The sequence below is a fragment of the Talpa europaea genome (assembly GCF_964194135.1).
Source record: "Talpa europaea genome assembly, chromosome: 2".
In the NCBI taxonomy this organism is placed as follows: Eukaryota; Metazoa; Chordata; class Mammalia; order Eulipotyphla; family Talpidae; genus Talpa; species Talpa europaea.
In genome coordinates, this window is record NC_140068.1 from 121,034,360 (window position 1) to 121,058,255 (window position 23,896).

The 23,896-nt window shown below is 50.2% G+C and overlaps 1 protein-coding gene across 1 annotated transcript in view; it reads left to right on the forward strand.

Annotated features, from left to right (window-relative positions):
• Nucleotides 1-4,735: 4,735 nt before the first annotated feature.
• Nucleotides 4,736-23,896, forward strand: part of LOC311167577 (saoe class I histocompatibility antigen, A alpha chain-like) — a gene marked incomplete at its 5' end in the record, with an annotated part of 65,807 nt that continues 46,646 nt past the window's right edge. Inside the window, 3 exons of the mRNA XM_084228676.1 lie at nt 4,736-4,793; nt 5,091-5,360; nt 5,575-5,850. Coding sequence (XP_084084802.1) covers nt 4,736-4,793; nt 5,091-5,360; nt 5,575-5,850 — 604 coding nt within the window. The remainder of the gene's footprint in view (nt 4,794-5,090; nt 5,361-5,574; nt 5,851-23,896) is intronic.

The following is a 23,896-nucleotide window of genomic DNA, read 5'->3' on the forward strand; positions in this document are numbered from 1 at the left end:
GCTCGCGTCCCCCCGTGACGCCGCCCTTAAAAGCACAGTCTTAGCTCAGCTGAATCCCATCTACCTATGCCCACACCCTACTCCAGGTGCCCGCCATCAGGCATGCATTCAGGACAAGGATCCATCATCTATCCTGATGGCGGAAGGGCAGAAAAGCCTGATATTTTCTTTACCCTACAAGACTGCATTCATACCAAGTCTCTCCTAAGATGATAAAGATATCAAACTAGAAATAAACCATGAAAAGAAAGCAAGGAGATTGCCCACTACATGGAGACTGAACAACATACTACTGAAAAATCAGTGGGTTAATGAGGGAATCAAAGAAAAAATTTGAGTTTGGTTGACTGAGGTGATGGGATTGGGGGAAAAACAGACACATGAAGGGCCACTCTCAGCACAGCACCCTGGAGAGTCACCTGCACCTGATCCTCACTGATGATGTCACCTTCCCCACTGTAGGGTAAATGGTTTTCAGTCTTTTCTCCACTCCCACCATTAGGGTTGTCCTGTCTGATGGGGTACCTGCAGTTGTTACATTGTTGCAAACTATCTTATTTACTTCTGTGGTTCATGGGAGGGGTATGGAGATAGTCACCAAAGAAGCAGAAGCAAGAGAAGAAGCAGGAGAGCGAGAAGGAGAGAAAGAGGCCAGAGAAGCACAGAGTGAAGGCTTGCCTGGGGCCTGGAGGCCTACTGGCCTCCTGGCCCCTGGGCACCCCTGTATGCTGTGTACCTGGTTGCTGCTCTATATGTAACAGCTCAGTAAAAGCCTGAGAAATCCACTGAGGGCTCCAAGACTCTCCTTTACCCATCTGCTGGATCAGAAAAACTGTTCGGTGCCCATCTTGCCCCTACACCCCCCTGGCTGAGGACGGGTCTCCACTTCCTCCCTGGGAAGTTCTTTCTTTCCTGTGTCCCTTTCCACACAGCAGTCGTTGGAAGGCGTCACCATGTGGCGCCCACACTTAAGGGATGCCCTGCTATAAACATTTCTGTGCAGGTTTTGTGTAAACAAAAGTCTTCAAGTGAGTTGGGTAAATACTCAGGGGAGTGATCAGCAGGTTTTAGGGTAACTCTGTGTTTCACTTAATAAGAATGAGTTATTATCTCTTCCATAGTGACTGTGTGATTTTGCATTTCCTCCAGCAGTGAATGGGGGTCCCTGTTGCTCCCCATCCTGGTCAGCACCTGATGCATAGTGCCCCCCCTTTTCTGAGGTTTCATTTTCCAAGGTTTTAGTTTCCAAAAATTAAACTAGATTAAAATTTTTTCATATTTAGAGAGATCACAGAACACAACTTTTATTACAGTACATTGTTGTCATTGATTGTCCTGTTTTAACGTTATTAATCACATGGTGCCTAATTTATAAAGTAAATGTATCATATGTATGTATGTGTGGGGAAATCTTTGTATATAGAGGGCTCCATACTATTTGTGGTTCTGGTATCCACTAGGGGTCTTGGAATACATCCTATGTGGATAAAGGGGGGCTGTACTAGGATTTGGATTTAGGCCATATAATAGGTGTGCCTAGCGTGTCCATGTTGCTTTAATTTGCACTTGCATTTACATATGTCAGCATATGATGTTGAGTTTCTGTTCATATGCCTAGTTGCCATCAATGTAGTCCGTGGAAACTGTTCAGAGTTTTGCTCAGTTTTAGAAAGTTATTTGTTCCTTGTTGAATTTTAAGGGTTCCATGCATATTCTAAAACATGTAGTATATTAGTCATATTTTGCAAATATTTTCTCCTGGTCTGTGGTCCAAGCTCTTTTTACAGACCTAACACATCAGTGCATACATAGACTTTTCTGGGGAGAAAATAAGAAGTTGCTGACTACAGTGGGTTCAGAGTAGAGGCGACTTGGTTGACTGAGGATGAGGTGACTTATTTATTTGTGTATGTTCTTGAGTATTTATGAATCCTCTGTGTGAGCGTGAATAGCAAATATTAGTTATTATCAAAATCATTTATTATAAAAAATAAATTACACAATACCTGACACTTATCAAACACTTGGCACTTCCCCCTCAGTCACATGTTCTCAGGCTCTGACCTTCTACTCTAGGACCCGTCATCTTGTCACTGAATGATTTTGCCTTAGAATTTGCACCTGACCAAGGTGGGCTGGATGGATGGACACCTTCCCACTGAAAAGAGCTAAAAATGTGAGATAGGTATGAGATACAAATCCACCTTCTTAAAAGCATTAGAATTGGGCTCCCCTGGTGGCCCAGGTGGTTGAGTGCCACACTGTGAAGCTGTCTGCAGCCTCTGCAGTGCTGGTTCAATCCCAGCCAGCCGGCAAGGGTCCCACATGGACTGCAGACCTCTCCTGTCTCGCCTGCTGCTCCCCTCAGTGGTGTATTTCGTCAGTCTGCCTGTTCTGTTCCCCGCTCTGTCTCTGGTGAATCCTCTCACCCTCCTGCACATCTGGCCTGTACCCCGGTTCTTGTATAAATCAATAAATAAGTCTTTTTAAAAAAAGCATTAGAACTGACAATATAGTAATGAATGCCCACACCCAGTAAAGAATAGGGAGACCCTACATGGGTCCCACAGAGAACAGCATCTTGAGGAGGGGAGGAAGGGCTGTGAGGGCCCTGTCCAGAGCAGACACGTAGCCCAGCCCTTCAGCTCTGTGCTGAGCCGGACGACTACCACCCGATATCCCTTTCAAAATTTAGGAAGACCTGCTTTATTTTGCTTATGATGTGTGTGTGTGTGTAAACACACATATATGGTACACTTCTTAGGATATAAACTGTATTCCCTATAAAAAATCAAAATGTTGGGCCTCCCCGGTGGCGCTGCCTGTTGAGCACAGCGCTGTGAAGCTGTCCTGAGCCTCTGCAGCGCAGGATTGATTTCTGGTTGGCCAGGGAGACACCCACATGGCGCAGCAGACCTCTCCTGGCTTGCCCGCTGCTCCCCTCAGCAGTGTATTTCAGTCAGTTTGCCTGTTCTGTTCTCCGCTCTGTCTCTGGTGAATCCTCTCACCCTCTCGCACACCCCAGTTCTTGTATGCACAAATAAATCTTTAAAATAAAAATGTTACAAACAAAGCATTTTCAGGCCAGAGGGAGTAAAAAACACTGTCAGCTGTTGTTAACAATGAGAAACAGAAAAGCATTGAAATGAGGCCTCAAGTTTGGTGACGACCTCTCATTGTCAGCCTTCCACAGGCAGGTCTAGCACCTGAGCCCAGTGGAGAAGGTCTGCCCAGGAGGGAGCAAGAGGGAGGGAGCAGGACGTGGACAGAAACCACCCTGTCCAATATGAAGGGCTGTGGGGTCCTAGCCAGGGAGGCTCAGGAAAGCAGGGAGCATCAACTCAAGCCTGAGAGAAAGAATCTGGACACAAAGTAAACCCAGTTTCTGATGACACAGAGCACATGTAAGTCACTTCTGCCACAATCCAAAGTACTATGTGCCAAGGAAACTAATTTGTATAAGGAGAATTAGACCTTTTGGGGGGGGGGGTACTACCATCTTTACTTGAAGGGATGAATGACAAAACACTATCATTATTTAGATTTTGTTAATCTGTACACACTTTCTAGAAAGTGAATGTGAGCTGTCCCTTTAAGAAAATCAAGTGACAGTTGACAACTGATAGTAATTAACTACCTTGATAAAGTGCAAGCGCCACGTGAAAACCAGATAGTGCAAAATTGTGTCCCGTCACTGTAAACTTGACAACTTCCAGTAGCCACTTACTTTTCTTTGGGGATTTTTGGAACATGAAACATGTATGATTTTCAAAATTTGATTCTTGAATAATTAACATAAAGATCATATAACCTGGTAAGACAATGCATCACTTTTTAAAGTCATGTATTAGTACAAGATTAATAATTAATAAAGGCCTATGGAATTAATATAACAGAAAACATTCAATGATACTGTTCTACCACTCACTTTGCAAATAACATTTGAAAAACCACCACTTGTATAGTTTCAATTTATGGCAGAAGTGTAACAAAGTTAAATAGTCACAATTATGTGAAAAATACTTAAAATGCTATTTTCACAAATTTCAGAGAGGCTGTATAGTTTTTCATTGACCCACCAAAACAAAGAGTAAATGCAGGAGAAACTATGACAGTCCAACATGCCTCTAGTGAGACAGAGAAGAAAAATTGCAAAAAAATATAAGCTGTAAAAGATCCACTCATGACCCTGATTATTTTCATTAAATATCTACATTTCTTTAAGACACTTTGAACACACAATGGATTATTAATATTATTTTAAATTAAATGAAAATATCTTTAAATTGTCTTTATTCTTCATGTAGTAAATACTGAGAACTATAACCTCCTAAACTTATACCGGGGTCCTGGCTAATTTTAAAACTGCAGAGATCTTGAAACAAAAAAGCTTGAAAAATCGCTGCCCCAGTCCCTGGCCTGGACTCAGGGAGGCAACAGTGTGACAAAGGCCTTGGAGCAGGAGAGGAGGGGGCAGCAAAGTCCCAGGTATCTGGTGTGGTTCTCAGGGTCTCAGCCCTCTGGGCTGTGCAGGGGGCAGGGAAGGTTACTGTTGGGGATTCTTCATCTCCCCACAGTTTCACATCTCCCACAACAGGTGTCGATCTCCTTTGAATACTGGTGACTCACCCCCAGTTCTCACTCTCCATTGCCTGGAGGGTCTCCAAAGACTCCAGCCAGCATCACAGCTGCAACCAGTGTGGACTCAGTCTCCCCTGACCCAAGAGCACCTGTCATGAGACCCCCAACCCTCCTGCTGCTGCTTTCAGGGGCCCTGACAGAGACCTGGGCAGGTGAGTGTGGGCTCAGGAGCGAAAAGGTCTCATAGGAGAGAGGAACCCCGGCGGGGCGCTTAGGTCCCAGAAAAAGCAAGTCTCCCCTGCCTCTGACCCTGTTGTTCCCCTTGACCCCAACCTGCCCAGACCCCTTTCTGTCCCTCTCAGGCTCCTGCCCCCCCTCTGAGTCTCCAGCCTTCTCACCTGCTGCCCCCATTTCAATCTCAGGAGCTCCCTCGCCCCCTCCCCTCCCGCCCCGTCTCCCCGGGACCCGCGCGGGAGGAGGGTCAGCCCGGGTCTCCCTCCCGCCCCCAGGCTCCCACTCCCTGAGGTATTTCGACACCGCGATGTCCCGGCCCGGCCCCGGGCAGCCCCGCTACATGGAGGTGGGCTCCGTGGACGACACGCAGTTCGTGCGGTTCGACAGCGACGCGGCGGGGCCGAGGATGGAGCCGCAGGCGCCCTGGATGGAGCAGGAGGGCCCGGGGTACTGGGAGGGGGAGACGCGGAGAGCGAAGGCCACCGCGCAGACGTTCCGAGTCAGCCTGAACAACCTGCGCGGCTACTACAACCAGAGCGCGGCCGGTGAGCGGGGCGGGCCCGGGGCGCTCACGACCCCACCCCCGCGGGCGGGCGGGGACCCCAGACCCCGGCCCGAGCGTCCCCCGAGGCAGGGGGACCCGCCGGACCCTCGACCCGGGACGAGCCCCGGGACGTTCCCCGCGGGGTTCCCGCGTCAGTTTCGGTTTATTCCCGGCGGGGGCGGGCGGGGTGACCGCGGGGTGACGGGCGGGGACAGGCTCTCACACCCTCCAGATGATGTCTGGCTGCGACGTGGGGCCCGACGGGCGCCTCCTCCGCGGGTACAGTCAGGTCGCCTACGACGGCGCCGATTACCTGGCCCTGAACGGGGACCTGCGCTCCTGGACCGCGGCGGACACGGCCGCTCAGATCTCCCGGCGCAAGTGGGAGGCTGAGGGAGTGGCCGAGCGTTTCAGGAACTACCTGGAGGGCACGTGCGTGGAGTCGCTGCGCAGGTACCTGGAGCTCGGGAAGGAGACGCTGCAGCACGTAGGTAAGAGGGGCCGCGAGGTCTCCAAACCCCCCTCAGGTGGCACCCAAGGGGAGGGTGGAGTCAGGGTCACAGCAGCGCCCCCTCTCTGGTCAGGGGAAGGGGAGCCCCCTGGGTTTCCTGACTCCCCAGAGGACCCCACTTTTCCTCAGAAGTTTTCCTCTGAGCCTGAGGGGAGACCAGCCCTGAAATCACCCCTCACTGATCCTTTTGACCCAGCAGTCCTCTTGGGAACCATCAGTTTTTCTCTCAGGGTCTTGTTATTGGTCTGAGGACATTTTTCTGATCTGACTCTGCTTTTGTGAGTCCCCAGGTCAGGAGCACAAGTCTGTGCTCTCCTCCTTAGAGAACTGGGTCCTCCTATCCAGAGTTGTCACCTTATTTTAGAACTTTCTAAGGAACAAGAGATTATCCGAGACTCCCCAGACCAGGCTGGTTTCTAGATTTTTGTGCTTCCTTTTTCCAAACCCACTGCCCTGTCCATTCTGAGGATGGTCACAGGAGGGTTTTTCAGGGTCCATGAAAGAAAAACCCAGAGTGTGTAAGTTCTCACCCTTCTCCTCAGAGGCCCCAAAGACACAGGTGACCCGCCTCCCCACCTCTGACCAGAAGGTCACCCTGAGGTGCTGGGCCCTGGGCTTCTACCCCGCGGACATCACCCTGACCTGGCAACGAGATGGGAAAGACCTGACCCAGGACATGGAGCTGGTGGAGACCAGGCCTGGGGGGGATGGAAACTTTCAGAAGTGGGCAGCTGTGGTGGTGCCTTCTGGAGAGGAGCAGAGATACACGTGCCATGTGCAGCATGAGGGGCTGCTGGAGCCCCGATTCCTGACTTGGGGTAAGGAGGGGGATGTGGGCATAGAGCTTCTCAGGGACATCAAGAATCCTTCTGGAGACCTTCAGAGGGTCAGGATGAGGCCTGGGGCTCAGGGTCTCCCCTTCCCTTCCAGATCCCTCTCTTCAGCTCCTCGACTCCGCTGTGGACATCGTTGCTGGCCTGGTTCTCCTTGGACCTGTGCTCACTGGAGTTGCACTGGTGCACCTGTGATGTGGAGGAGGAAGCGCTCAGATAGGGAAGGAAGTGGGGGGGATCATGTCCACTGAGGGCTTTGAGGCCACAGGTAGAACTAGCCCTACCTGGTAATGGGAAGTACCATTGTGAGAGCAGCATGAGCACAGTGCAGGTTCTCTATGACCCGAGCTGATGGGTGAAGAAGGAGTCCTGGAGCCCTCGGTGGCTTTTTCAGGCTTTTATTGAGTTTACCAGGTACAGGGAAGGCAGGGGTGCGGGATGGTGGGGTCAGGAGACTGATAGGCACTGGCAGGCCTCCCAGCCCCCAGCAAGTCTTCACTCTTTCTGGACTATCCTGCGTTTTCTAGTGGTCTCTGCTTCTCTGCTGGTGCTGCTCTCTCGCTTGTCCTCCTTCTGGTGGTTCTGCTGTTCCCTTGGCGTTCCCATGATGCCACCCTTATGGGCTGCACTCTCAGCCCAGGTGTATCCCACCTATGCATGCCCACACCCTACTCCAGGTGCCCACCATCAGGCATGCGTTTAATCTAATGGTGGGAAGGCGAAAAGCTTGATATGGATTTTACTTACTGTAGGGTCAAGAACAGGGCATGGAGCAGGTTTCCTGATCCAGCAGACCGGGTAAAGGAGGAGTCAGAGTCCTCAGTGGTTTTGCAGGTTTTTATTGGGGTTCAGCGGGTACATGGCAGGCAGGGGTGCTGGGAGGCTGGCAGTCCTCCCAGCCCCCAGCAAATCTTCACTCTATCTGGGCTCTCTGGCGTTCTCTGCTTCGGGCTTCTTCTCTTTCGGCTTCTCTTCGGCTTCTGCTGCTTCTCGGCTTCTCTTTTGGCTTCTGCTGGCGTCCCCGTGATGCCGACCTTGAAAGCCCAGTCTCAGCCCAGGGGAATCCCATCTACCTATGCCCACACCCTATTCCAGGTGCCCGCCATCAGGCATGTGTTCAGGACCACAGGGTTCCGTCATCTATCCTGATGGTGGGAGGGCAGAAAAGCCTGATACCTTTTACCTTACCCTACACTAATCCTCTTTTGTAAAGCATTTTTGAAAATGAGTCACATTGTTCCCCTTGATAATTCTGGTGCTGGGGCCCTGATTCCAGTAAATGGCAGAGGAGGGGAAGGTCCCTGCTGAGGGCAGACCCAGGAGGCAGTTGGTCTAGTGCCCTCTCATCTCCTTTCTTCATATTTCCTGATCCTGCCCTAAGTGTCCAGTCACAGTTCTGGAAACTTCCCTGTGTTCCAGACTTGGGGATTTTGTTAGGGCTTCATAGCCTGACTCCTCCCTGGCCTCACATGATGCTCCCTCCCACAGGAGGAAAAGGAGGAAGCTACACTCAGGCTGCAGGTCAGTGTGTGAGATGGTCAGTGTGTGTAGGGTAAATGATTGTCAGGCTTTTCTTCCCTCTTGCCGTTAGGATTGATGATGGATCCCTGCAGTCCTGAATGCATGCCTGATGGCGGGCACCTGGAATAGGGTGTGGGCATACATAGGTGGGATTTAGCTGGGCTAACACAGGGCTTATAAGGGAGGCGTCCGGGAACAGAATCACCAGGAGAATGGCGTGGGCCATGCTACCCATGCTATCTGACAAGGTCCAGGCATGAGGAAAATTTCTGAAAAGAAAACTCCATAGCTGGCTCCTGCTACTTCCTTTCATTTGTTTGTGGCAGTTATTGAAACCATGGAAATTTTCTATAAGCTTCAGAATAAAACAATGTGTGCTGGCATCAATGCCAGTTTTGGTAATGCACACCTCAGTAATTTGAGAAATGAGCCTTCGAACACAATTGATAGTGAAACGGTTCCCAATAATTCTCCATGTCCTCCAATTTGTAATTCAGTTACCATGAGTAGCATTGAGTTCTTTAACAAGCCACCCTTGATAGAGCTGTTGGAACCAAGCCCGGCTAAAGTCCCCACTAGCGAAGGCCCTGAGGCACCCCGGGAGGCGAAATGGTCCAAGAAATACACCCCACATACTGTTCCCATGGTACCGGGACCCCTTGGTTCTATATAGAAAATAGGAAGCCGCCCTTGATCTTACAATGCCTGCTTAGCCTTGTTTTAGTTACCAGCTTGACCGCATTAATCACGTCGTGTGTAGCACCTGTTTCTATTTTCTGAATAACATTCATACCTAGGGAAATATGTAACCGAGTTAATGTAACCGAGTTAATCATAGACTGGGAAAATTTAAAAAAGGACTGTGCACTGTTAATAATCATTAATAAATTCTGAACTCTGTAAAATAAAATCAATCATGATTGCATGATGTAATGATCAAATAATTTCTGATGTATAAATAAAGCTCCGCTGAGGTTATCAGTGGGAGATGTCAAGTGTCAGTGTCTCCTCACAAACTCATCTACCTCATCTCCCCCTCCCCTCATCCCTCCATTCTGCCGACACTGTCTCAACCTGTAGGGACCCTGCTGCCCTGGTCAGAGCTGGACTCCGGCACCTGCCTGGAGGGAGTGGGGCCCTGGAACTCCAGAATCAGCCCCCTGGTCCTCCAGGGGACACAGGCCTTGCTCTGCCCTCCTTTTGGCTTCCTGATCCCCCAGCATTGGGGAGTTAGGGAGGATGTTGTGGCTCAGGAAATGGGGGCCTCCTCCTAACCATCTGTCCTCTCCTCATCTCTCTCCTTCATCAGCCTGAGTGTGCGTGTTTGAGTCACACCAGCCCTGCACGGACAGGAAAGGCCCAGAACTTAAGTGATTCCCTGGTCAGTTACAGCACCAGCCCCTCTGCAGTCCCACCAGGGGAGACAGAGACTCTCCCAGCCCCAGCCAGAGCCCATGTTACCCACACAGACCTTTCCCTCAGTGTCCCCCATACTAATCCTTCCCTGCCCAGTCCTCTCTGGTTCCCCTACAACTCCTTTTGGACCCCACCCCCTAGCCCCATTTTCATTCTCTGCTCCATTTCCAGGAACATCCCCATTTTTCTAGCCACACCCTGGGGGCTCTCCTCAGCCCTCCCCCCATTCAAGGATGGAGAATTTTTCTTTAAAGATTTGTTTATTTATGCACACAAGAACTGGAGTATAGGCCAGAGGTGTGGGGCGTGAGAGGATTCACCAGAGACAGAGTGAGGAACAGAACAGCAGATTGGCTGAAACACACTGCTGAGGGGAGCAGCTAGTGAGACAGTCGAGGTCTGCTGCACCATGTGGGTAGCTCCCTGGCGGGCTGGGAAATCGAACTCATGCTACAGAGACTGTGGCTATCTCCACAGTGCTGTGCTTAACCCCGTGAACCACCAGGAAGGCCCATCAAGGATAGAGATGATTTAAATATATATTTTTTCCTTACATCGTGGGTCATCTTTCCACTTTTTTTGTTCCTATTAGGTGCAGCCCTTCCACCTTCCTTCCCATATCACCACCCAGCTCCTCCATGTCTCTCCCCAGCTCTGATCACTCCCGCACCCCCTCTGCTGCAAGATGTGGATGGATGGTCGCCCTCAGGCCTTGTCTTTTTCCTGGAACCTTGTCCTTTTCCTGGGCGAGGACCTGGGCTCCTGGGTAGAATTGATTGTTAATTCCCAGGAGGTGCTTTCACCCCTGGAAGCAGAAGCAGAAACAAAGTACAGAGACTCTGGAGTCCAAGGTTCCATCCAAGACTGAAGGAACATCTGTATTTGGGGAAATCTGCCCATAATCTGGGAATCAGCTGTTTTGACCTGGAAACCTGGTTTTGCCTTTTTGTCCATGGGACTAAGAAAATTTGGGGACTTCTGACCTGACACTGACTGGACTTGGGCGCCCCCTTGTGTGCAGATCCCTGTCCTGCCGCTGGGGGCCCAGGGAGCCTGGGGAGGGCCTGGCTGAGCAGGAGAAAGGGCGGCTCTGGGCTCCTGTGCTCAGCCCTGTGGCCACACGGGGGCGCTGCCGAGCTGCTCCGGATTCTGGTGAAGCTGCCAGGTCGGGGCGGGTTCTGAGGTGGGCAGAGTTGGGGATCCTGGAGGGCGGTGTCCTGGGGTGAGATGCTCTGCGAGGAGTCAGAGCAGCAGGGCTCAGAGGAGAGGAGACTCCGGAGCCTGCCCTGGCTGTGAGGTTTCCAGCTTTTCTCCCAGGACCCCTCTCTCCAGTCCCTGGATGGTGATACCTGGGGAAACAGGAAAGGAGATCATTTTTTCCTTCTACAACCTATTTAGTATTGAGGACATTAAAAAATAACATTTAAAGAATACTGTTAAATTTACAGAAAAGTGCGAAGGTAGTGCAGTTCTTGTTTATCCCACACCATTTCCACTTTGTTTACTCTTCCTACATGAATACAGTTTTGTTTTGTTTTTTAAAGATTTTATTTATTTATACAAGAACCCGGGTACAGGCAAAATGCGCAGAAGGGTGAGAGGATTCACCAGAGACAGAGCGGGGAACAGAACAGGCAGACTGGTGAAATACACTGCTGGGGGGAGCAGCGGGTAAGACAGGAGAGGTCTGCAGCGCCATGTGGGGACCCTTGCTGCAGGCCAGGATTGAACCTGTGCTGCAGAGGCTGCAGACAGCTTCACAGAGTGGCGCTCAACTGCCTGCACCACCAGGGGAGGCCCCAGTTTTTTGTTTGTTTTTTTTTTTTTGTTACAACTAATGCAGCAATCTTGACATAATTACTAAATGCCATACTTTCATTAGTTTTTGCTAATATCCATTTTATGCTGCATAATCCCATCCAGTTTGGATGACAGTTTCTCAGACTTTCCTTGTTTTTATAACATTGACACTGGTGAGGAGTGATGTTTGGGAGAGGTGTTGGGGTCACAGATGGGGGTTCTTGGATCACATCTAAGAAAAGCTTCACCAGAGTCCTCCTTTCAGTGGCGCGCGTGCACACACACATGGAAAGAATTAGATGCTTGTGCAGACACACTTGGCAGAAATTGTTGCACCTGAAGAGGGCAGGTGTGTTAGGTCAGGTCCCAGGAGGCAGCCTTGGGAGCAGAGCTGCATGTTCCAGAGGCTAAAAGGGCACTGAGGTAGTGTTGTGGTTGGGAAGGGCTCATTCTTTTGTGCAATTGTCATGTCTTTAAATTAATTACTTCAATGGTGTGACTAGGCTGATTTGTCAGGAGCAGCGATTCTCTGTAATGGCTCCATCCCCACATCCCACCTCTGGTTTGCACCTCCTTGTACTTCCTGTAGCATCTTGTAGTGGCAGGAAGGGCACAGAGCAGGATCTCTATGATCTGAGCAGATGGGTGAAGGAGCAGTCCTGGAACCCTCAGTGGCTTTTTCAGGCTTCTAGTGGGTTTACCAGGTACACGGCAGGTGGGGTGCTGGGGCTCCAGGAGGCTGCCAGGACTCCTAGCCCCCGCGAATCTTCACTCTTTCTGGGCATTCTCTCGTGGCCTCCGCTGGTTCTCCTCTGGTCTCTCTTTTGCTCTGCTGGCAGCCCTGTGACGCCGCCCTTATAAGCCCAGTCTCTCAGCCCAGGTGTACCCACCTATGCATGCCCACACCCCACTTCAGGTGTCAGCCATCTTTTCCATTTCTTCAGATACTGTTGTTTTTGGAAGAAAGTCATTATGGACAGCTCACACTTACAGGTGTTCTGCTATAAGCATTTACATGCATGCAGGGTTTTATGCAAATAAAAGTTTCTAATTGGTTGTGTAACTAGCTGGGGCAGTGATCTCTGGGCTGTATGCCAAGTTTTTGGGTTTTCAAAGAAACTGTCAAAGATCTTCCACAGTGACCGCGCCATTTTGCATTCTGGCCGGCAGGGAGGAGGAGCCTGTTGTCCACATCCTGGGCAGCACTTGTGCAGGGTTTGCATTTTTCAGCCTCTACCAGGTGTGATGGCATCACTGTTGTTCTTTTTGTCTTTTCCTAGTGCCCTGTGATGCTGAGCATCTGTTCATGTTCTTCCTTGCCGTCTGTGTCTCTTCTTGGTGACGTAGGGTCTGTTACAGTCTTTTGTCCATTTTTCAAATGAGGCACCATGCATTTACAACACTGTTGTCCCTTTTAAAATTGGGTTATTTCTTTCTGATCATTGAGCTTTCAGTGTTATTTTGTAAATTCTAGAGAAATGATAAATTGCTAACTGGCTTTGAGCAGATGTCCTGGCTGACTGGGATGTTGGGGGGGGGGGTGGAGGGGAATGACTTAATTATGTGTCTCCCTGAGTGTTATTTAAATGTTCTTGTATGTGCGTGAAATATGCTTTCAAAAGTAAATTACACTACACTGTTCAATTTATAAAACTCTCCACACATCACGTCCAAATCACATGTTAAGACCAGATGGACACGTGTGTTACCAGTGATGGACCAGCATGTCATAGTTGCCAAAGTCCTGGTGTTGTCCATTCTGTGGATGTTGGACAAACCTGTTCCATCATGAGAATATCATGCAGAGTATTTTCACTGCCCATAATGTCTTCTGTGCTCCAAGGAAACAAAAGCAAAAATAAACCAATGGAATCACATCACACTAAAAAGCTTCTACATAGTGAAGGAAACTATCATTAAAATGAAAAGACAATATTGAGTCAGAGAAAATATTTGCATCTTATATATCCAGAAGGAGTTACTATCCAAGATCTACAAAGAACTCCAAAACAAGAAAACAACCCAACCAAAACAGAGGCAGAAGAGGTAAATAGGTACTTTTCTAAAGAACACACACATGTGGCCAATAGGTACGTGGATAAATGTTTATCATCATGTGCTATCAGGAAAATGCCAATTAAATCCACAATGAATTACCACCTTACACCTGTGAGAATGACCCACTGAAGGGTGAGTAGGAAAAAGAACTCTGGCACATGGTGGGTGGGAATGGATCTACTCCTGTTAGTGGACAGAATGAGGGGTTCCCCTGACCCTCAAACCTGCACACTCTACAAGGGATCTGTCATCAGCTGCATAAAGACAAAACATTCTCTAATGTGTAAGACCTTCAGTAGAAAAAAACTTTAATAGACAGTGTGCAACAGAGAATTAATGTGCTATAGTGAGAGAGAAAAGAATATAGTTAAAATAGTTGCCAAATGAAACACCCAGAGTTACCCAACCCCCAAGTGGGTAAATGCCCAGCCAGACAGGCTTTCCTCAAAGCAGGCCCACTAAGGCCCGAAAACCTGCCACAGTCTAAGGCACCTACTGGTAGAGACCCATGGGACAGGGGCAGGAGGGGCCAGGCAAGTATGAATGGAAAAGAAGAAAATCAAAATCCACACCAAGATAACAGAAAATCAAAGAAAGAAAAAATCAAAGAAAATCAAAATCCATACCAAGATAACAGCTGCCATTGTCAGCCTCACCATGGGTCCCTCACCCACATCTTGGTCTCCCTCATGTGTCTCTTTCCATGTCCTGAACTCCCTGGCACAAGTCCAAGCCTGAGAAGCAAACGTGGCTTCTTCACATGTCTCTGCTCCACTTATACCTCCACTTCTGTAACTTCTCATCCCTGCTCAGCTCCACCTTTCCTTGGATGGGGCAGAAAACCTGGAACCTCCCTTTTCTATGGATACCACATGGGTACAGTCCTGCCCCAATGGAAAACAAATGAAAGTTCCTCAAAATATTCAAAATAGACCTGTCCCATGGTCAAGCATTCCATTTATCCAAGAAGATAAAACATTATTTCCAAGGAATATGTGCTTCCTATGGTCACAGAAGCACTGTTGACCATAACCAAGTGATGAAGACAACCGAAGTGCCCAACGGCAGATGAGGGGATAAAGAACACAAGCTATATATATATATATATATATATATATATATATATATATACACACACAATGAAATACTACTCAGCTGTGAAAAGGATGAAATACTGAATTTGCAGCAACATGGATAGATGTGGATGGGATTATGCTAAGTCAAAAAGTTTGAAGGAGAAAGTTAAATACTGGATGATTTCATTCATATGTGGAATATAAGGAAACAAAGCAGAGACAGAAGAAACTAAAACAAACCAAACTCTAGAAATATGAGCACAGAATTGAAGCTATAAGGTGGGGGTAAGAGCAGGAAACAAGGTAGGAAGAGGGCCCAATGGGCTATGGTGGAGGACCATGGGGGCCCTTTGGTGGGTGTGATGTGGTAACAAACATCTGAAGAGGGGTGACCCTGTGCCTTTGAACACATACAGTGTGTAAACCAATGTTAATAATACAATGAGGGAAAAAAGAAAAGTTCTTAAGCAAAAAAAAAAGTTCCATCCATCACTGACCTCAGGACCTTGCCTTCGCCTCCTCACTGTCATGCAGGCTGAGGGGCTGGTTTCCCACAAGGTCAGAGGCAGGAGGTGCAGGGACTCCTTGGGCGGCTCAGACACCGCTGAGTAGACACTGCAGAGAGGGCAGGTTTGAGGGGACCCAGAAACAGAGGGTCAGAGTAACCCCAGTGCTGAGTGAGGATCTGGTTCCCAAGGAGATGGGAGTGTGTGTGTGTGTGTGTGTATGTGTGTGTATAACAGGAACAACAAGATACATTGCATAAGATGATGGGAGATCAATTAACATTAAGTCCCAGAATAAATTAATTGAAATCGCACATAAAGAATGTCAGTATAACACCTCAGTAAACACAGTTCCATGGAAAAGCCATTTCTGAGCAAGACAGGACTGTAAAAATTGGACTTGAAAAAGAGGAGGAGGCTTAGAAATATCTCATGGTGGGCTTGAAGTGTAAGGATCTGGGCAGGACACCCCTTCCAGGCCCTTGCTAGGATGTGGTGGCAACTTCACCCCTGGCAGCTCCCTCCCCCAAACCCCAACTTTCATAGAAAATCCACTGACCTCAGAATCAGGGGGCACTATGAGCTGCAGCTACTCTCTCTCTCTAGAGCAGAGCTGGAGGGAGCCACACAGGGGGAGGGAGGAGTGTGTGCCCTGCTGGCCCGGCCCAGGGGCAGGATTAGCCCAGGTCACCCCAGTTCCTGAGCTGAGCCTTTGTCCACAGTCCAGGAAGGGAGAGGGAGATGGAACAGGGTCCACCTCAGCAACTAGTGGAAAGTATAATGTTAGGTGGGTGAACTGACGTTTCTTTCTCATTCTGGGGCTCTCTCATGTTCCCAGGGTAACCCTCAATGTACATCAGGGAGAGGATCTCATGTCAAACCCAGGCTGGTGCCCCCAAGTCTCTATCCAATATTGTGTTCAGGATGAATCTTCTTGTATTCATGGCCACACTGGAGGAGAACACAGAAAGGTAAGTATCATTACAGTATTTGCTACTGGGATGGGAGGTAACATTTTTACTATAAAAGTTCTTTTATTTCTGTTGTTGCTGTGACAATGTTGTGCAATCACACACACACACATGCACACACACAAAAAAAAAAAATACCTGGGAGAGGGAGAAAGTGTTGAATTGAGTTTTCATGATGCAAAAAAAAAAAAAAAGAAAAAAAAGAAAAAGGCAATAATGAAAATAAGACAAACATTTGCATGGATTATTCAGTTTAACCCATGATGCCCTGTGAGTTGTCAGATACCATGATCCCAGCGTAACTAATGACTGTGGGAGTGAGACTCAGAAGCGCAACCCAGGCTACTCAGCAGGAGACCCAGGGTTCTGACCACCTAGGGCCCCCTGCTGTGGCAGCTGCAGTGAGGAAGGGTCTCAGAGCTGAGGGGGCTGAGGCCTCAGTGTGGTCACATCCACTGGAAACATCCAGAGTGAGGGTTGGGTCCTCTTAGTGATGGGCGCTCACTACCTGCCCAGGTAGCTCTTCTATTGACAAGTGAAATTTAAAAAAAATCCTCCTGATGTTGCTCTGGTGATGAAAGCAGGTGAGATGGGAGAGAAAGTGGAGGTGATGACAGCCCCTGTGAGCCCTCCCTGCCTGGTGTGGGGAGCAGAGAGGTGCTGGTGAGGGTCCATGTTGAGGAAGGCCTGGGGTGTCTTGGGGAGCAGAGACGGGAGACGGTGAGAGTGTGCAGGGCAGGGAGGAGGCTCCTACAGCCTGACCAGGGCAGGTGTGGTCACCTCCTCCCTGACCATCTCCTCTGCCCTCTGTTTTTTCCCCTTCCTTACCCACCTTGTGGGACAGTCATGACAAGGCCGCGACTGGACCCTCCTGACAGAGGGGACCTGCAGTGTCTGCCTGGAATACAGGGGCCCCTGGGCCACAGCTTCTGTGGCCATAGCTTCTGCCAGGCCTGTCACAGCCGAGTCACTCTCAAACTCTCTGAGGGGCCACGTGCTGTCCACACTGCCAGGCGCCACTCAAGAGGGAACAGCAGCCCCAGTGGTTTTGTCCTCTGGGGACAGATTGTCCTCTGTGGGCAGAACTGGCCAGTGGTCATTTTCTAGCAGTTACATTAAATGAGGACCCCGCCACCTGGTGCAACCAGTGGGGTGTGACCAGCTTTGCTGAGGCCGCTTCAGCAGCAAGGTTTGACACCAGCCACGGGGAGAGAGGCCCATGGTGTTCCCGGCCCCAAGCTCAGCGTGCAGTCTATGGGCATCCCTGAGCTCTGGCAGCATTGACCTGGGCTGTGCTGTGGCAGTTGGTAGACCGACCTGGTGGGCTGTGATAGAGGGGAGCCTGGCTGCTCAGGTGAGTTTCTGGCCCTGCTGAAGCCCACTCCCACTGTGATCCCTGATGCCATGGTGGGAGTGGACTTTACTGTGTGCAGACTGTGGTCCTGTCTAGTGGGCTCTGAGTGACAGCGGCCTGCACTCCAGAGTGAGACTACCTAACCTCAGGCATCTGGACACGCTGGCAGGTGTTTCATTTATGAATACAGTGGCAGAATTGTAAATGGACCAATCAGATTCATGCTCTCACAGGTACCATTGAAGGTTTATGAGACCATGCAGGGCTCTAAATGGACCAATCTGATTGGAGCTCCACTGGCACCAACCAAAGAGCTGGGACTATAAAAGGACCCCTTCAGGCTTGAAAGGTGGCACCCTGAAGAGGATACAAGCCAGAGCGGGAGCCAGCTTGAGCCACTTGATAGACAGCTGCAGGTCAGATATGTAAGTACTCCTAGAAAGATCTTTGTAAAGACCTCTGCAGATTTCAAAATCTCAATATATTTTGAGACCTTTCTGGAGACTTGATCACTATAACTCCCTCTGGCCCTGCCTCTAACATTGCCTGCAAAGAGCATCGTCAGTCTGTCCCTGGTGTTTCTTTTCTTTTTTTTTTTTAAGATTTATTTATACAAGCACTGGGTACAGTCAGAAGTGTGGGAGGGTGAAAGAATTCACCAGAGCCAGAGCAGGGAGCAGAACAGGCAAAATGACGAAGTACACTGCTGAGGGGAGCAGCAGGCAGCAGGAGAGGTCTGCGTGCCATGTGGGACCCTCTCCTGGCGGCCGGGGATTGAACCAGAGCTGCAGAGGCTCCGGGCAGCTTCGCAACCCAGCGCTCAACCGCTGCACCACTGGGGAGGCCCCTGTCCCTGGTGTTTCTAAAAGAGCTGTTTGCAGATGGCTTATGTCCAGCCTCTCTAAGGCTGTTTGCTGTTGGTACAATGGCAACTCTACGAGTTGTGACACTGGCATCTCTGGCACCAATGCCTGTTGACCATCACTGCTGACCTGTATCCGGCCTCCTCTGAGAGCTGTCCATCACTCCGGCACCATCTCCTGGCGCTGTTGCATCTGCACAAGCTTTGTTGAGGCAGCGAGCTCTCCAATCAGTTCCGGTGCTAGAACCAAAGCCCTGTCTGCACCCGCATGTGTGAACCCTCTGGTACAGGGCAGGCTTCTGCAGCGTGTCCTGCAGGGGCTGGAGCGCACAGTCACACCACTGTGGGCAGGGGTGGTGCAGAGGGAGTAGGGGTTCCAGCTTTGATCATCAGGGAAAAGGGGGTCATCAGAAAAGCGGGCCTCAAAAGGCGGGGTTGCTGGGCGGGGCAGCTGCTAACCAGCTCGCTGCCTGGGACACGTGCTACAGAATGGGAAGATGGCTCCTGCCATGGGCGGGGGGTGAGGATCTAGGAACTTCGGAGGGTGACCCTCCTGGAGGTCAGTCAGTGCTTCTGTACTTGGGGGGGGTGTGGTTTGAAACTTGTTTATGAGTGGCCAAGACCTTGTGTTCTCCCACTACCTGATATGTTCCTACTTTGCAGAGGAAAAAGAAGAGGCCTGTAACATTTTTTAAAAACTTTATTTATTTTGTAGAAGAACTTGGGTATAGGCCAGAGGTGCCGGGCTGGGTGGGTGAGAGGACCCACCAGAGACAGAGTGGGGAGCAGAGCAGGCAGATCCACTGCTGAGGGGGGCAGCGGGGGCGACAGGAGAGGTCTGCTGTGCCATGTGGGTAGCTCCCTGGCCAGGGACGGAACTTGTGCTGCAGTGGCGGCCCATAGCTTCACAGAGCTGAGACTTAAGGCCTTGCGCCACCAGGGAGGCCCTCATTTCACTTTTTAACGTTATTCTTTGAATCACATTAGATTTACAGAAATGCTGTGAAGCTAGCGCAGAGGTCCCTTACTCCTTTCACCCAGTTTCTCTTGATGTTAACATCTAACAAAGCCATGCTAAGACCAAGAAGCTAACACTGGTATAATACCATTAGCTCCACTACAGACCTGTTTTGGATTTCACCCATTTTTCTACAATCTTTTGAGTTTCTAAGTTCTTACCTGTTTCCATGACCTTGAAAGCTGTGAAGAGTACTGGACAGATACTTTGTACAATGTCACTCGTTCGAGTTTGTCTGAAGTTTTCTTATGATTAGATGGTGGTTGTGAGGTGTGTGGGAGAAAACCAGAGGGGAAGCGCCCTCCTCACATGCCCAGCCCCCCGCAGCGTGACAGCCCCAGGGTCCTCACGGCAGTCACCACCACCCTGGCCACGCGAGAGAGACTGGAGACTGAGTGAGCTGCCCACCGCAGCTCTCCTCCCCCACCCTCACCACGCCGCCATCTTCCTCCCAAAGCAATGCCTCCTCCCTCCCCAGCCCAGGGCTTCCGAGGGCCAGAGCAGGAAGGGGGTCCCCACAGCTCCCTGCAGGAGTCTGGCTAACGGATCCCCTCCATTCCCACCGCAGCCTGAGTGCCTGCGCCGCGCAGCCTTACACACGTAGAGGCAACCCAGGAAGGCGTCCCTGCAAGTCCCTGTGTGCCTCAGTCTCCTGCTTCAATTTTGCTCAACTGTCACCCAGTGAGGCCCGCCCTGACCACCCTATTGGCAAGTGCCCCTCCCATCTGCTTGCCTTGGGTGTCCACCCTGCTGGAGTTTTCCTCTAACTCCTGTCACTTTCTGACACACTGTACAGGGGCCTTTTCCCAAGACGGGCTCGACAACACCCACCCCACATGCCCTTCCGCAGTGTGACACCGCCACCGCCTACCTAGGGCTGTGACCATCTCCCTCCCTTTGACCTTTGAAGAGCTTTGGGACAATGACACTTTGAATTCTGAGGATCTGACACCAGATCCCCAGTGGGGCTGACTTGTCCACAGGGGACACTCCCTCCTGGAGCCCAGGAGCTGAGCTGGGAACAGCCAAACCACGCAGTGAGCAGCCCCAGTGAGCCCCAGCCCACAGCCTGCACCCCCTGTCATCCTGGGAGGGACCCTCCTGGGTGTTCCGGACCGCTGCACCCCCTGCCCGTGTACATGGAGCAGAGAAGCTGCCCACTGACCCTGTCACCAAGCAGAAGGGGGAAAATAAAAGATGCTTTTATTTGGGGCATTGTTTTGTTAGTGATGGACAAGAACACACATCACACTTTATTCTTCTTGCGATGTTCCCATTTGTTGTTTGTTTTCCTGTCAGATGGAAGCATCAGGAAAGCAGTATTGCATTTTTTTCTCTGATTTCATGAAATGATCACGAGGCCCAGAACCATGCCTGGCACAGAATGTCACTGCATATCAATGACAGCACATGAATATACGCTGTGACAGTCCTGTAAAGCTGGTACGTCTGAAACTGAAAGGGAGAGTTGCCTGGATTTTGGTTTGGAGTGGCCTTGGTCTGCTCAGGCTGGGTCAACAAATACACACACTAGGGGGTTGAAAGAAGTGTGTTTTCTTGCCGCAGACCAGCTTTCGGCAAAATGTCGGGTCAGAAGTCCTTGAAAGGAAAAGACGGCCTAGGTGTAGCGAAAGGGGCTGAGGGGAAGGGGATGAGGCAGTGAGGAGACACTGACACTTGGTGAGGTGCTAGTATCTTCTGCCGAGAGACTAGGCAGGTCTTTATTTATTCATTTTTAGTAAGCAGAAAAAATGCATTATCATGTGTAGAGCAGAGACAATCAGAGTATTTTATTCCCATGGACTACTGGCTCCTACAGGTTTCAGCTAGACGGTAGCCGTCAAGGTTAATAGATAAAAAACCAAACCTAACACTAAAACTTATTATTTCAGCTAGACCATTACCTAAGACAGCGGATAGCCGCCAGTACATCCCTATCAGCTAAAGCCTCAGCATCAAGAGACTCTTCTATTCATATGGCCTCCAGCCAGAGACCAGCTGCTTCTCAGCTATCAGAACTTTTTCTACCTAGAAACTTCTTCACACAGTTAACTTCATTTAAAAACTTTCCCAAGAAACTTCAAGAGAAGGCAAAGGAAGGACCTACTATAACTATTGTGTTGTAATGCTTGTCAGGCATGTTCAATAAATCATCTCCCATTGTCAAGTGGGCCAAATTGTTTAATACTAATTTCTAAACAGATAATTTTCCGTGCCATTTACTTACAGTCTGCTGACATGTACAATCCACTGCCCAATATACTCTAATAAATTTTTCTCTCTCTATGACCAAGAATAAAAAGCAGATCTTCAGCCCCACGGTGTGAGGCCCTTTCTCTTTCCTGCTTGTCAGTATCCCATCCGGCTGGGGCAACAAGGCCCCTGCAGCATTTTCAAGCAGTTGGAGGCTAGAAATCAAAGATCAAAGTGCTAGGAAACTGGTGTCTGATGAGGGTTCTCTTCCTGATTTGTAGCTGGGACTTCACAACATGGCCTCACATGGTGTTTCCTCTGTGTGCGTGTGTGCGTGTGTGCGTGCATGTGTGCATGTGTGTGCGTGCACACAAGTTGGGGAGAGAGAGATTTCTGATATTTCTCATAACCACCAGTCCTCTCAGATTAGGGCCCCAGGCTTATGACCTGATTTAACCTTAGTTATATTTTCAAAGGCTGTATCTCTAAGTACAATCATATTGAGGGATAGGACTTCAATGTATGAATTTTGGGGGACACAACTGTTCAAAATGGGCATTTCTTGAGATCTGTGTGTGTTTGCTACTATCATTTCATCTCAGTTTCCTTAGCCTCTCACCACACAGCTGGGAAGACAGGTGGTGCCAGCCACCAACTGCCTCTGATGTCTCTTGGGCCAGGAAGTGTGTCCATCCGGTTGGGGGTCACTGCACTGTCACCCAGATGACAACTGAAGGGATACTGCAGCACATGGGACTCTGGGGAACAGTCTCCTGGCTTTTGAACACTTGTCCATTTGGGCTATGATAACAGAACATCATAAACTGATACATGCACACTAGAAATTAATTTTTCGCAGTCCTAGAGTCTGAGAAGTCCAAGATCAAGGTGCCAGCAAATTCCAGTGCTCTCTTCCCTATTCATAGCTGGCTGCCCTCCCACGGTACCCTCACACAGTGGATGTGGTGAGGAGCTCTCTGGAGTGTCTCCCAGGGACATAATCCCATTCATGAGGCCCTAGCTCATCACCTAATCATCCCCCAAGGCCCCACCTCCAAATACCATCACATTGGGGATTAGTATTCAACTTATGAATTTGCATGGAACACACTTACTCTGCACTCCACAAGCCCTGGGTAGCTCATCAAGGTAGAAAAGACATTGGGGTGGGGCTGCGGAGCTCCTAAGTTCATGGATTGTGGGCGGCAAAGAATCGGGCCTCAGGACCCAGCCTGCGGGTCTGGGTGCATGTCCCCGAAGGAGAGGGAACCCCTTGAGCAGCAGCTGTGGAGGTTGTTGGAACTGCTGCTGGGAAGTGGCTGTGGGGCGTCTGTGGGGCCATCACTGATGCCTGTAGCCTCAGTGGGGTCAGCGGCTGCTGAAGGTCAGCACAGGCCCTCGGGTCCCTGGCCTGGTTGTCACAGGGGAGAAAGGGACAACTGAGACCATGACAACCAGTTACTGGGGAGGTCGTCCACAGGGGGTGGGAGCCTGGAGACCCCTGGAATTTGGGACTAGGGCTGGTGCCTACAGGGGTGGCACAGCATCTCCCCTTTGCTCTCTCAGGCCAGAACCTGGAGATCCTCTCCAGGCTGCCCACAGCTGTCTCCCAGGCCAGGCAGTTCCCTCCCCTGGCTACTCTCCCCTCCTGTAACCTCTGCTCCTTTCATGTCCTGATTTCTGTTCTAGCCTTACTTTCCCAGGGTGTCCCCAGGTTGCCCCAGGATCTAACACCCCAGGCAGCTCCTCCCCTCCCCATCCCATGGTTAGGGACACACTAGACTGAGTCCAACTCTAGAAGCAGTGGAAGGAGCAAGGAACAGGGACTCAGGTGTCTTATGTTCCATCTCAGGTGACTGAGGGCACCCCATTTGTTTGTGGGGTTCCCCACCTGGGACCTGCTGTAATGACAGGAGATCCTACAGCCCCAAGGCAGTCCATGGTGACTCAGCGGGGAGGAAACACTGATATAAGTGTGGGGTTTTGGGAAACACTTTATACTTCATACCTGACATGGATGGGGGCTCCTCTTGTGTTCAAAGCCCTCTTTGTGCTGCTGGGAGCCCCAGGAGCCCTCTGCAGGGCCTGACTGAGCAGGAGAAAGGGCAGCTCTGGTCTCCTGTGCTCAGCCCTGTGGCCACACGGGGGCGCTGCCGCGCTGCTCTCAGATTCTGGTTAAACAGGTGGAAGGACCTCAGCTGTGCTTGGTGGGAGGAGGCTGAACTGGAGGATGGGCACCCAATGTGAGGATTCTGGGGAGTTCTGAACTGCTTGTGTCAGAGAGAGGAGTGGGGCAGGGACTGAAGGAGAAGAGGGCTCAGAAGCCCTTGTGCCATCTCTGAGGGTTCCGTGTTCTTCCCAGCCCACCACCTCTCTCTAGTTCTTTAATGACTATACCCCAGAAAATTAAAATAATTT